At 43.7% G+C, this 14,614-nt stretch overlaps 1 protein-coding gene across 2 annotated transcripts in view; it reads right to left on the bottom strand.

Annotated features, from left to right (window-relative positions):
• Positions 1-14,614, bottom strand: part of ERG (ETS transcription factor ERG) — a 138,082-nt gene that overhangs the window by 99,532 nt on the left and 23,936 nt on the right. For both annotated transcript variants that reach the window (XM_014880649.2, XM_088160480.1), the window contains exon 2: positions 991-1,078. In XM_014880649.2, coding sequence (XP_014736135.1) covers positions 991-1,029 — 39 coding nt within the window. In that variant the 5' untranslated portion in view covers positions 1,030-1,078. The remainder of the gene's footprint in view (positions 1-990; positions 1,079-14,614) is intronic.

Here is a 14,614-nt window from a genome sequence, read left to right as displayed (position 1 = left end):
GCCAGCTGAAGAGAGAACTCCATGAAAGAAGTTGCAGAAAATGTAACTTCAAAGAAAAACAAGACAGCAAGGCAGTCAGAAAGAATGAAAGAGTCCTTAAATCCCATCCAGTGCCACCCCTGCCATGGCAGGGACACCTCCCACTGTCCCAGGCTGTTCCAGCCCCAATGTCCAACCTGGAACTGAACATTCCAGGGATCCAGGGGCAGCCACAGCTGCTCTGGGCACCCTGTGCCAGCCCTGCCCACCCTCCCAGGAAGGAATTTCTTCCTTATATCCAACCTAAAATTCCCCTCTTTCAGTCTGAAGCCATTACTATTTGTCCTATCACTCCAGCTCCTGATTAAAATTTGTATGCAATACCCCAAAAATTCTTGTTCTCTGCAACAGCTACATCTGCCAGGTCTCACAGGTTCCAAGTCTTTCATAAAGAAGGATAAGAAAACCACAGCAATAATAGTAATAATAGTAATAATAATCATCATCATCATGAAGTAAAAACAAACACTTCCTTCTGAAACACAGCAAACCAATGCTGGTTTTAAAATATTTTAAACGTTGCACTGAATGTAGGTAAGGGATGCTTGTTGGATCAGAATTTTTGCATTACTCATTTTCCTTCTTCAGTTGAATTTAATGTTTGCCACTGGATGTCGTGGAGCAGAATCAAGGACATAGAAATTCAGTGTTTTTCAAGGATGTATACTTTATCAAACACACCAAATATTAAAGGATGATCATGGAGGGTTAATTTTAGAAAAAGTTATTTTTAAAATATCCATGTGCTTCAGAGCAGATCACACAGGTGTCAGCAATAAAGACTGCAGGGCTGACTCAGACACCAGCATGTAAATACTGAGGAATAAAGAAGCCCATGTTGGGCAGTAGCACAATTTATAAACATGCAAGAAAAGCTGTGGTGTGTGTACATATTCTTTAATTTTATGGCTCTCCAAACATCTGAGGACTCACAATAAACAGGAAACTAACCTTGATGTGAGCTGCTGGATCAGGGACAGTCTGAATCATGTCCTTTAACAGGCCAACGTGTTTACCAGGAGCTCAGATCCCAAGGCAGCTGCATAACCAGAGAAACAAAAGTCATACCATTATATTTTAAATGTTTATTTTCAATAGAAATCTCTTTTTATAGACTGATAAGCATCTTTCCTTCCCCAGACCTCCTCGAGACTCAGTAAGACACTTCTGCCTCCATAGGGTTTGTTGAGGATTTATTTCATGCAGGAGAAAACAGCCCTGAAATTTTCATGGAAAAATGGTCTTTATTTGCAAAAAAATAAAACCCTGGGACAAGCTCTGCCCTGCCCAGCCCCATTATTCACCCAAGATATCAGAGATTTCCACAAGCCATTCTTCCCAATTTAGAAACCCACAGCAGGACTGGGACAGATCTGCAGCTGATATATAAAAGGACCATTTCACTGAAGCTGTGCCCGTTTACAAGAGCTGCAAATCTGGTCCAGACCCTCAATTAACAGCACTTCAGAGCAGGGATGTTCTGGAATCCCTTATCCACGTCCAGTAATCGAGTGCAGAGGGGCTGGGGCAGGTGGGGAGCATTTGTCTGCATGTGTAGGGGGTGGAAAACCATTAAAGCTCTTTAAAATAACAACAGTATTTAATGCAAATAATGTGGAGTACTGCTCAGTAACCTGAACACCAAATAACTGCTAATAAATTGGGATAAATAAATCAAAAAATTAGAACGTGTGGAAAAATGTGGGAACGTGGACATCATTTAAACTAATCTTGTCTTTTTATCCATTCTCCCTTAAAGACTGGAAATTCTCATTTCTCACACAAGAGGTTTCCTTCTGCCCATGATCTTGAACTCAACTTTTAAAGCAGCAAGGCACTATCAGGGAAACAGTAACTTTCCTCAGCATCAGCTTTTTTAAAATTGCCTATCTACTCTCACATTTACACTAACTTGAAAATCACACTGCATTTTAACCTATTGATTTAGTAGAAATACTGCCTGGCTAACACTGAGCTGCAGCTTGCCCCAGACATAGTGAAGTGAGGGGACCATTTATGAGCTATTCAAGTCTAATTTGCATAAATTCCACTACATGGTGAAATTAAAGGTATCACCATTTGCATCTTTGCACACTTCCCACTTACTACTTAAAACAGCCAACTTTCCCCCTTCAAATCCATGAAAATAAAGTAGTTCATTTGAAGACCTATTAAAGAAATCCCTAAACAAGCCAAATTCCCATTTTGTCTAATTTTCCCAGCTATCTGTGGATGATCAAATGAGATATTGATGTCATGCTTTTAAATAAGATTTTTCTTTCCACAGAACTTGAAAAGCAAGAGATACTTTTTCAGTAAAAGCCGAATTTCACCAGCAATGTTGTTCAGATTGAAGTGAGACAGGAACACCAACAGCACTGACGTGCCTTTAGTTCCCTCCCTCCCTTCCCCAGTAAATCCATGCCTGCCACATCCTCACTGGATTTATGGGATTCATATTTTAAGCTTTTGAAACATCACACACAGGATCTGGAAACTGCTAAGTTTCACATAAACTGCACAGAAAAAGTATTTTGAGTCCAGTGTTAGATCATGTTTGCAGTGTTTTCATACTCCCAGCACTGTGATGCCACAACTGCACCTCGCCCCCAGTTAAAGAAGCCCACCCAGGAAAGGGGATTTGTGCCACACCCAGATTTATTTTGGTCTCTCTAAAGCCTTTGCTCGACTTCCAACAACACCTAAGCTTAGAAAAAAGTGTTCAGCTCAGAGGTGGGGACTCCATCCCAAAAATGCCCTGTGTCACTCAAACCAGAGCCTTCTCTCAGAGCTCAGTCTTGAAGCTCTCAGGGTTGAAGAGAAGTTGTTTGAGCTATGCCAGGCCACTCATTTCAAATCTTTTCCCTGAGAAGACGGATCCTTTAGGGAAGAGAAGACGACAGAGAACATTTGCAAACCAGTTGCCAACTCTACACCACAAGGAACAGGAATCAAAGAGAAGCAAAAGTTGTCCAATGTGAGCTGGAAAAATGAGCATGCAACTGTTCTGGGCACTTGACTTTTCCCTTGTACTGTTACGAACCCAAAAGTGGGAATTCTGCTTTAAACTCAACCATTGGCAGTGTATTCTTCTTTCTCACCTCAATATTCCAGTCTTGCTACTCTAAAATGGGACAAGTCCTTGTCTGCAAAATACATGATTTTTATCTTTTCACCTCTAGAAATCATGGCAAAAAAAAAAAAAAAAAAAAAAGCTGTGACAGTTTTCCTTGCTCATTCCAAACAGAAATACAATTTTCATTATTTCAGCTCCATCTTTACAGGCTGGACTTGGAAGCTTCCAGACTTTTGGGTGCTAACTTGCTGAGGCAGATGGTGTCTATTGCCAGTCCCTCCTCCACCCCCACCCCAAATTTCATGCTGGTCATGTCTGTGCTTGATGGTAACAGGGTCTGCTTGTGGCTGCAGGGTTTGCCCTGCATCCCCTAAAATAGCAGGACTCTTAGGCAAGAGCCAAAACTGACACTAAAGCCTGGCTTAGGGAGACGTCTCTTTCCAGGAAACTGAAACAAGGCTATTACAACACAAACTGAAAGTTCAACACTTGCTTAACAGCGTTCCTGATTTAGGGTTATCCTGGAAGGATATCCTGGACAGGACTCTGAATAACCTGGGACAGTGCAAGGTGTCCCTGCACATGGCAGGGGGTGGAATGAGATGATCCCTTCCAACCCAAACCATTCTGTGATTCTGTAGAAGGATAAATTTGTAGCCACAGAGCAGGTTTTCTTACACTTCCTGGCTTCTTGAGTCAAGACTAGCATTTACTAATCCAGCTTTAGCAGTAAAGGTTTTTGGGACTGGTTTCCATCCTCTGTCACATCCAAAGTGTCACACAGAAAGATGGCACTAGTGAGAAGCAGCAATACTTGAGACAGGAGATGTAAATTCTCCTCTGATGCTCAGGACAGATTAAAATATCAAGATAGAAACAAGTTATTGTACAAAACCAGCCAGAGCTGGGTGTGCCAGTGCTATCCCACACAGGAGGAGCCAGATAAGCTCTGGAACTTGTCTTTCTGTGCACACATTTGGGGAGTGATGTAAATACATCAAAGGGCTGGGGAATAATGTACAGATCTAGAGCTCGCCAGATGTGATTGCATTGTTCTTACTTTTCTACAGATGTACCAAGAGGATCAAACTTTTCAATGGACATATATATTGCCACATTACTGAGGCTGAATGTCCCCTTTATACGGGGGCTGAATACAAACAAAACTCTCTCGTGCCATTTTCTCACCTTGCAGACAGATCTTGGGTGTATTTTCAGTAACTTGGCATGCTGTGCTCACCTAAAAACCCCAGCAGGCTCCTCCTGATGCCTTCTAAACCCTGTGCTGCAATAAAGCATGACAGGGCAGTGAGCAAGGCTGACAGAAAAGGGCTCCAGGCCAAAACTCTGGACACGCGACGCCCACGTGGAGCTGCAGCACCAGAAACTCAGCCCGTGCTGCTCTTTGCCAGCAATGAACGTGGCCCAAATCACAAATAACAGCGTCACTGAGGCTGGAAAAGCCCTGCAAGGTCATCAGGTCCAAGCTGTGTTTGATGCCCATCTTGTCCCCAGCCCAGAGCACTGAGTGCCACCTCCAGGTGACACCTCCAGGGATGGGCACTCCAAACCTCCCTGCAGAAGCCTGAGCTCCCTTTCCACGGGGAAATTCCTGCTGGTATCCAAGCTGAGCCTCCCCTGGAGCAGCCTGAAGCTGTTTCCTCCTGTCCTGTCCCTGTTCCCTGGGAGCAGAGCCTCAGGCTCTGGCTGTACCCTCCTGTCAGGGAGTTGCAGAGGCTCCCATGAACCTCTTTTTACCCTCTTTAGCCCTTTTTTTTCCAGGCTAAAAGTACTTGTCTGCAGAGGGAATAATACTCAGAATACAGCCACAGTTGTAGCTAACTCTGTTTAATCAACAGCAGATGAGGTGCCAGAATGGCTGGTGCACTGCAAGCAAGGCCAATATTAATTAAATGGTGATCCAAGCACAGGCTGCCTGGGACACACAGCCCTGCCTGCAGGCTCTCCCCAAGGAATTTTGTGTCCCTGCTGCCTGAGATATGAGTATCAGACAGGAGAACAGCTCTGAATGGCACTGACAGAATAATCCAACACAAAGCCCCCTTTCCTGTGACAGGCACCCAGCACTGGCACACACACACAGGGATGCACACTGGTGTGATGAATAACCACACTGGTATCACACCAAATTTCTACCAGCATGACTCAGGATGTTTACCATTACTCACAGGAGGTGAATCCCTGAGCAGCTATGCAGAATATCCCAAGTCAGTGCCAGCAGGACATTCAGACCCCCTCACACTGTCATGCAACTGGACTGGCCACATATTTTAAAAGAACTGATGTTTTTCAGCTGTTGGAAAACTTCTGAGACGTCCCTTGCTGGATTGTTTTGCCAGGAAATCTCTTTTTGTGTGCCTGGGTCCCACCAGCACTGCTAAAGGCTGGGCCATTCGAAAGGCAGAGCACTATGAACCTGCTCTCAGTGATGTGCAGAAACAGCATCAACTCCTGTTGCTGCAGGTCAGAGCTGCACTTCTTAGGTAGATAAATATGCTGCATGTGATTTTCAGCCTTTCTGGATACCTAAAATAATTCCAGTTATGATGGGAGCTCTTGTGTAGAAAATTTAAGATCTAGGCTTGCTGCACTTTAGAAGCAGCCTACACATCCAAGGATGCACTAAGAGAAAATTAGAGTGCAGTTATTCCCCTGTGCTGCTGCTTTATTCATACCATAGGGCTTTACTGAAATTATTATGTTGTTATTATTTTTTTTTAATTAACAGGAGTTCATAAATTTTAAAATTTAACAGGAATAAGAAGTAAGAGGTGAAATCTTCATCCACTGAAGCAAACAGAACCAGCCCTTTGTCTCTGCCTTCACTGATGTGGGCAGAACTCAGAAGATCCTTACATGCCTGCAACTTGGGAACTGCTCAGCAAACAAAATAACTTTCCTGCCCAGCATGGCACTGTAGGTTTATGCCTTCCCTTCTCTAATATTTCCAGGTTTAGAAGAAGGTGCTGCAGCTCCTGCTGGCCCCTGGAGTTTGCCAAGAATCCAAGGGGTGCCCCAAGAGGGGCTGAGGCAGCCCCAGCCCCTCTGTGCCTGCAGGCATGGATTTCTGGGGAAAAGGGCTCAAAGTGCAAACTCCAGCAGTGCCCAGTGAAGAAAGGCCACAGGAATGTTTATAATTCACATTTGTAAAGCAGGTAAGTGTGAAACACCACAGCTCTTCCACTGGCAGGGAGCTATGATACAGCAGAGCTGCATGACATGAGCTCAAAGCTTTTATGTTTAACTTGTGGTTGGGTATAACCACTTCAATTTTTGGTTGGTGGGATTTTTTTTTTTTATTTCTTCTTTCACTGTAACCTCTCAGTGTTTTAACAGCCTCAACAATAAAACCTTGAGGAAAGATCTGCACCCTCAAGAAATGCTACTGCCAAGGCTGTTCACGAGCAGTCAGTATTTGCTGTGAGGGTGTAAGATTTGATTGCAGGTGAATACCACAAATGAAACAACTGTAAAGGACAAGAAAACCAAAGTACAAAGAGATGTAAGCCAAGCCAGAAGGTTTCTTCAGCTTTCCATTCTCAGTGATAACGTTCTGTACTCACCCTGACCTTGCAGGACAGAACCTGCTGGCTGTGCACTGTCTGATGTGCTCAGTTTTTTCAGAGCAATTGAAACAGAAGTATAACTCACTGACAATTTTTGAATGACATCACTTGATGGTTTGGATGAGGGATTTTTTATATTATATAGCATTATTTGTTTAAAAAAAACCAGTGGGAGGAATAAAAGCTGGATGAGGCTGGTTGATCAGTGGGGATGGTCTCAATTCTGGCAGCAAAAAAATGTGCCAGATTTTTCACTTTCAGGAAACACCTCCAGAAGTTAATCATGGACTCACAGAATGGTTTGGGTTGGAAGGGACACCAAAGCTCACCCAGTGCCACCCCTGCCATGGCAGGGACACCTTCCACTGTCCCAGGCTGCTCCAGCCCCAATGTCCAACCTGGAACTGAACATTCCAGGGATCCAGGGGCAGCCACAGCAAATCTGGGCACCCTGTGCCAGGCCTGCCCACCCTCACAGGGAACAATTCCTGCCCAATATCCCATCTAACCCTTCCCTCTGGCAGTGAGAAGCCATTCCCTGTGTCCTGACCCCAATGCCCTTATGAAAAATCCCTCTGCAGCTCTCTTGGAGCTCCTTTAGGCACTGGAAGGGGCTCTAAGGTCACCCTGGAGTCCTCCAGGCTGAACAGTCCCAACTTTCTCAGTGTGTCTTCATAGGAGAGGTGCTAAATCTCCTTTTTCTTTCTTTTTTTTAATTTTTTTTTTTTTTAGAATATTTTAATGGAAATAAAGAAAACTCCCCCACCCAGCCCTCCTCCTGAGAAGCCTCCCGAGGATTTGGTTTCACGGCCATGCTGCCAGGTTCTCTCCCTCACACAAGGTTAACACTATTTCTGTCACTCAGGTCAAGAATACTGGTTTAACTGGCAGCAAATCCCCTTTCTGACAGGATTCCTTTCCAGCAGGAGTGCAGCAAGTCCTGGTGGCCCTGGAGACCTGAGGACAAGGCAGGAGGGAGCAGCCCCAGCTCAGGGTTGCAGGTAAAAAAATCTGCCCCTGTTGAAGCAGCCATGGGCTCAAGCTGACCATGACAAAACAACTGGAATATCACCCTAAGCAAGTCAGTAACCAGGAGACAAGCCACTGTCACCACCTGTCTGAAAAGCACACATGGCCAGGGTTTAACTAACAGCAGTCCCTAAAGTCTGTGGGGACAAAAGGATGAAGCAATCTGAGAACATTTCTCTGCCATCTGTGTCTGTGCCTGGCCCTCCTGGAGTTCATCGACACTGAACATGGATTTTCTTCTGAGAACATTTTTCTGGGAAGGGTCAGTTCTCCTACAGAAATTCCCTCTCCTCCCTTTTGAAGGATGGAGAAGGCACATTTCTGTGCTACCACCCAAAAGTGTCTGTGCAGCTACTGCTTATCTCATGTTCCAGCCCATGATCTCAGGGGAGGATACAGCCCTAAATTAGCTCATTTACAGTAGGAACTTTAAACTACAGCCAAAAATATTTGGTTTTATTAGTACTCCCTATATAGTACGCCTCTGACCAATAACTTGTTTTATTTATTTTTCTGGCGAATTACCATGTTCTTATTCAAAGCCATAATGAGGATTATATATCAATGTGGAATGCAGAGCAGCCATTCCTGAAACTCCCAACTGCATATAAAAGAGTTTGGAATTCCCCAAACACTATCTCTTCAGGCCAGGCCACTTACAAATGTGCTTAACATGAATGAAGTAATATCTTCGGAAAGGAAGGAGACTTTTGAGTCACGTCTGACACATTTAACTGCACCAACCACTTTCTACAGCTCAAGATTTTGACTGTGTGTCTTAATACCAGGCAGGGATGTTCGATAATGATTACTCCCTGATGCTTATCCTGTTGCAGGATACTTGGACACACACATGGGATGCCAAGGGCAGAGCTAAGGCAGGAATTCAAGAACTTTGTGCCCTTCCAAGTGCAAAACCACAGAGGTCACCAGCAAAGCTCTGAGATCCAGTCAAAATTTCCACCTTTCTGTCCCATGCTAGAGCTGCCCTGACAAATTTCTGTGTTTAAATATTCAGACTCAGCTCAAGTCCCAGCTTAGCTGAAGGTGTGCACCAGTCAGCCCTGAAGACCATGGAGTAACCACCACGTTATTCCTGACTGCAGGTTGTAATTATGGACCTCAGCTCTCTACAGAAATACAACCTTCCAAAGAAAAAGATTGCTTTGTGGAAAAGCAGGATGACATCAGGAGAGATATACAGTGACAAAGAGTAGTTTCTAATTTATATTCATTCCACTGGTTAAAGCTCAAGCCTGTTTCAAACATTTTAACTGGTGTTGCACTTAAAATTACATCTGAGGAAAGATATACAAACTGTTTGTAAAATAATGAATGACTACTCAAGGTGAGGAAAACTCGTACCTCCTTTTTAAAGATAAAGGCAAAAAATGTTTTAGAAGGTGAAACAAGAAGATCCATTCAATAATAATGAATTACATAGAGATTCATGGAATCACAGAATGGTTTGGGTTGGAAGGGATCTGAAAAATCATCCAGTTCCAACTCTCTGCCATGGCAGGGACACCTTCCACTGTCCCAGGCTGCTCCAGCCCCAGTGTCCAACCTGGCCTTGGGCACTGCCAGGGATCCAGGGGCAGCCACAGCTGCTCTGGGAATTCCATCCCAGCCTCTCCCAGGGAACAATTCCTAATTCCCAAAATCCCATCAAATCCTACTCTGAAGCCATTCCCTGTGTGCTGTCCCTCCATTCCCTGTGTGCTGTCCCTCCATTCCCTGGGTGCTGTCCCTCCATTCCCTGGGTGCTGTCCCTCCATCCCTTGGCAATTGTCTCTCTCCATGGTTCCTGCAGCTCCTTCAGGCCCTGCAAGGCCACCCTGAGCTCAGCCCAAAGCTTCTCCTCTCCAGGCTGAACAATCCCAGCTGTGCCAGCCTTTCCTCCCAGCAGAGCTGCTCCATCCCTCTGCTCATCCTGCTGCCTCCTCTGGGCTCTCTGCAGCAGCTCCAGCTCCTCCCCAAGCTGGGATCCAGGTTTGGGGCAGCTCTGCAGGTGAGGTCTCTTATCACCATCCCATGGTTGGTGTAATCAGCTCCTTCAACCTTCCTTGCCTTGTGCTTCTTGGACTTTAGGGCCATTTTTTAGGGCCAATGCAGGCATCCTGCACTCACTCCTGATTCCTGAATTTTCCAGATCAGGAAGGCTCCTCTGTGAACCTGAAACACAGCTGATGAACAGGAGATTGGACGAGATCCTCAGCTGCTCTCTAGCTGTCAGATACCTCTGTCTCTAGTTTTAATTCTGTTCACAGAAGATCTGTTTCTAATAATCCCATGGAAAATGGGAGTACAGAATCAGGACAACTTTTGCAGCACACACAGCAATTCATATTTTCAACCACATTTAAGCATGGAGTACAAATTGATGGCACAGACTTACTAAGCAAACAGTAGTAATTACAAAAAAGTCATGAATAACTCTGTGAACACTTCACAGCTTTTTCAAGCATAACTACTTGATTAAATTTGCACAATCAGAAATTACACACACCACCCGCTTTCAGTAATTACTGAGTGCATTAGACCTGTATATTATTTACTGCAGATTATCCAACAGTTCTGTCAAACCCAGAAGAGTCCTGAATTGTTACAATGAAAAACAATATCTAAAAACTGGAGAATCTTCATTTTAGGGAGATCTAAAGTATAATGGCAGTTTAGAAATACATGAGCAAGAAAAAAAAAATAGTTAACATTTTCTCTGCTTTCAATAAATTTCTCCTTCAGTTGTCATATTCAAAAAACGTATATGTTGTTCAGGAACAGAATGTACTGGCACTGAATCTGTTGCATGCAAGCACTCACTTTTGGGGATGCAACAAATGTTTCTGTAATCTGCCCTGGAAAGTTGTCCTCCTTTTTCTCCCCACTGGTTTCTGGGGATGCTTCCCATTCTAATGAGGAAAATCACTGTTTTAATAATTTTTTTTCTCTGTGCTTATGGAGCTTCTTTTGATGGTCCAGGGGCTTGCAAAGAGCAGAGCCCGTCTGGGGGAGTCACCCATGAGGCAGCTCCAGTGAACACCTTGGAATCTATCCCAAGAAACATCCATTTCTGGAAGTGTTCAAGGCCAGGGACTTGGAGAAATCTGATCTATAAAAAGTATCCCTGCCCGTGGCAGGGGGCTGGAACAGAGTGATTTAAAGGTCCCTTCCTCCCCACTCTTTTCCAAGATTCCATGATTAACTGATGTAGTTTCCCAGCCTCAACCTGCACATCCCAGTCATGACCTAAAAGAAATTAAGCTGGACCTAAGGTGCTCCAGGGAGTGTGAAAAGTTGTCTCATATGAGGAAACTTTCCCAAAAAGAAGCCTGGCACAGCTAAGGACACTCAGTGAAGGTGAAACAACACTGGGCTCAGGTGTCCTGCAGCACCTTTGGTTCCAAACACTTCAAACATTTCCAAACATTCCAAAGGCATTTGTGCCACCTGCTTCCCTTCTCCAGGCAGGTCTGGGGGTCCCCTGCACTGGCAGAGGGATGGGGATGATTTGTGGAGGGATGAAAATCCTGTGTGGAAGGACAAACAAGACAGGAGATCCTTCACAATCCCTCTGCAGGGTTTTTCTGGTGTTTTGAAGCTCCACCCTTTACAGGGAATATTAACACAAACAACATGACTGGCAACACCATTTTTTCCTTAAAGTATTCTTAAGACAAAGAGTAAATACTTGTGGTGATCCTTCTTTAGAATATTAGTAAATACAGCCAGCTTCCAGTGGAAATGATCATCTGACCACAGAACAAACCTGAACACCTTCTGAAGTTCTTCAGACTAATCCTCCTTTCTGTTACTAAAAGCTTTTTTACTCCTTTTGCACTTTTTTCTTTTTTTTTTTTTTTTAATTTCTCTTTTTCGTAGTGGCACTTTCACTTCTGATGTTGGAAAGCAGAAAAAAAAAACCAACAAAAAACAACAAAAAAACCAAAAACCACCAGAACAGCTGTATAAACACAAGGTATTTAAGAAATAAGTGACTTCCATTAAATGTTGACCTGCACTGCAAAAACTGTTCAAATATACAGATCAGAAAGACTGGCACCTCGATTGCAGCTTGAATTCACTTTATCAATAAAAAATGTTAATGCATTACAAAAATAGAATTATACCACATCCTCAGCAAGCAAGTACCTTGGAAGGATATAAGTCATCTCCAATAATGCTTTGATTTGTGACCTTCACAGCTTTGTTTTCATTTTTTAATTTCAAATGCATTTGAAGAATGTCTATAAATAGCTTATGACTGAATGCATAATTTTAGGCTCATTTTTTCAGCATCTGGATTTTGAAGTACTTTGCTAGATGAAACACGGACCTGTCATCCATGAAACTGTAAAGTCCAGTGTTTAGAAAAGTACTATTTTAAGTATCTAAATGTATTTGCTTATAGTGAGTGTAAAGCAGTAGTATTAAATTTATAATACACTACTGATCCTGCAAAGCAAGGTTCAAAAGCATTTTTAAGCAAAAATTCAAGTTTGACTTAGAAATTCAAAGAAATAAATTTCACATGGAAAAAAACCCTCATTATTTCTATATATATGGCAAGGGAAATGCCTGTGTTCCTCCTCACACACTAAAAACAGAAGGAAGAGGAATGTATTCAGTTCACCAAACCTGAATTCACAGCAGGCAAAAAAACTGCAGCAGAAACAGCACAGAGAGTTTTGCATGTGAATAAGTGAAAAAGAAATAGTAACTATTTCATTAAATATAATTACTATGTGTTTTAGTTCCAGCTGGAGGAGAAAAGTGATTCCAGGGTTAAGGCAGGTTTCAGTTCCCCTTTTCCAGCAGAACCTGGGAAGGCCCCAGCATGGAAAAGAGATATAGAAGCAACCTTTGGAAGCAGTTCCCCCAAAACAAATGGCAATAGCTGTAATGTCTAAAGACATGGAATCATCACTGAATCCTGGAAAGGTTTGGGTTGGAAGAGACCTTAAAGTTCATCCAGTTCCATCCCCTGCCATGGGCAGGGACACCTTCCACTGATCCAACCCCAATGTCCAACCTGGACACTTCCAGGAATGGGATACCCACAGCTCCTCCAACTTCTCTGTGCGAGAATGAATAGAACTTCACAAGGAGAAAGCTGCAGTTTCCTTTTTGCTTAGCCTGAATTCAAAATCAGGCTTTAATAGAACAAATACTATCCAGACCTTCCATAGATGTAATAGGAAGCTCAGGAATGGGATACAGGAGGGTTTTCTTAAGCAGTGGGGCCTTTTATATTTAGTTATTCTGTAATTAATTGTTTTTATTGACATACGGCCTACAGATGGGCTGATGCATTGCTCAGAAACAGGGCCAGAGTTTATGATCTTGCTCCATTTATTGTTGTGCCTTCCATGAACAAAAACACTCAACAAGCACAGGGCTCCATCCCACCTCTGTCCAAGAGCAAAACTAGCAGAGATTTCAGCCACTAAGCCTCCATCTCCAACCACTGCATGGGCACACCACGTTTCACCCACTTCTGGAAGGAAGCAGCATCTCTTCCAGCCAGGAGTTCTGCTGCAGAAAATCACTCATTCCCAGGACTGGCAGAAATAGAGGGACATTTTAGAGGCAGGAATATTTCCAATTGTTCCTTTAGCAGGGGAAATCCAAATAATGCCTTGCCCCATGAAAGTGGTGTATTTGGGATGGTATTTGAGGGCTGTGACACTGCATGGGAATTTTGCCACAGGGATACAAGACACTGCACCCCAAGTTGGCCATCCACCCTTTCTTTTGGTCCAGCCACATATTGGATTCCTTGTCACAACAGACTCAACCTAAAATTCTTTAGATTCTTCCAGTACCTTCATAATCACTTCCTTTGTTCTCTCCCTCCAAAGCAACAGATCCCATCTCAAATTCTCCTGCTAAAAAATTATGAGACATAGACACAGAATAATGTTGAGATTTGATGGAGGTTCTAAACCTGACTGCAGAGTCTAGAGTAAATTTTTATGTACTTCCATGCATTTTTTTTGTTGTGTTTCAGCCCCTCTTCCCCAAAGATGAAACTGTAAACAGGATCAATCAGTATGTTTTAATACTACAAATAATTCCCATTCTTTTTTCCTGTTGCCCTCACTTGGATATTTCCCCAGCTCCCACTATGCCTAGGAAGGACATTTCCCCAGCTCCCATTATTACCTAGGAACTGCTCACTTCTTTTTTTTCACTTTTGATGTCTAAAACATTCTCCGTTTCCAGGTCTCACTCCCATCCCTATACTCCACGAGAGCTGAAAAATGTTTCACCCAAAAAATGATTCTGCCATTTTTTTATTCCAAAATCCTTCTGTGCTCATTCTGACCAGCTCCAACAACAACAGCAGTGACAGAACACGGGGGAATGGCTTCACCCTGACAGACAGGGGGGTTAGATGGGATATTGGGAATTAGGAATTGTTCCCTGAGAGGGTGGGCAGGGGCTGGGATGGAATTCCCAGAGCAGCTGTGGCTGCCCCTGGATCCCTGGCAGTGCCCAAGGCCAGGCTGGACACTGGGACAGTGGGAGGTGTCCCTGCCATGGCAGGGGTGGCACTGGATCATTTTTTAGGTCCCTTCCAACCCAAACCATTCCATGATTCTATGATGATTCTGGGAATTACAGCACTGCTGTGGCCACCTGCTCCAGCTGTGCCCACCCTTAGAGCAATCTGGTTTTTATTCTTGTTCCTAGTCACAGTTTCCACTGTTGCAAGTTAAACCTGCAAGCCTTTGGACTTTGCTGCACTCCTCTGAGAGAAGCTCTGCCTTCTCTGCACCTTCCCACTACATAACCAATGATGGTAATAATAGTAATTTTTTTGTGTCTGTTCTGCAAACTTTGGACGTTTTCCATTCATGCTTTTGACCTCTTTCCTCAG

The sequence above is a fragment of the Sturnus vulgaris genome, chromosome 2, assembly GCF_052056855.1.
Source record: "Sturnus vulgaris isolate bStuVul1 chromosome 2, bStuVul1.hap1, whole genome shotgun sequence".
In the NCBI taxonomy this organism is placed as follows: Eukaryota; Metazoa; Chordata; class Aves; order Passeriformes; family Sturnidae; genus Sturnus; species Sturnus vulgaris.
This window is presented reverse-complemented; position numbering and strand designations above follow the sequence as displayed.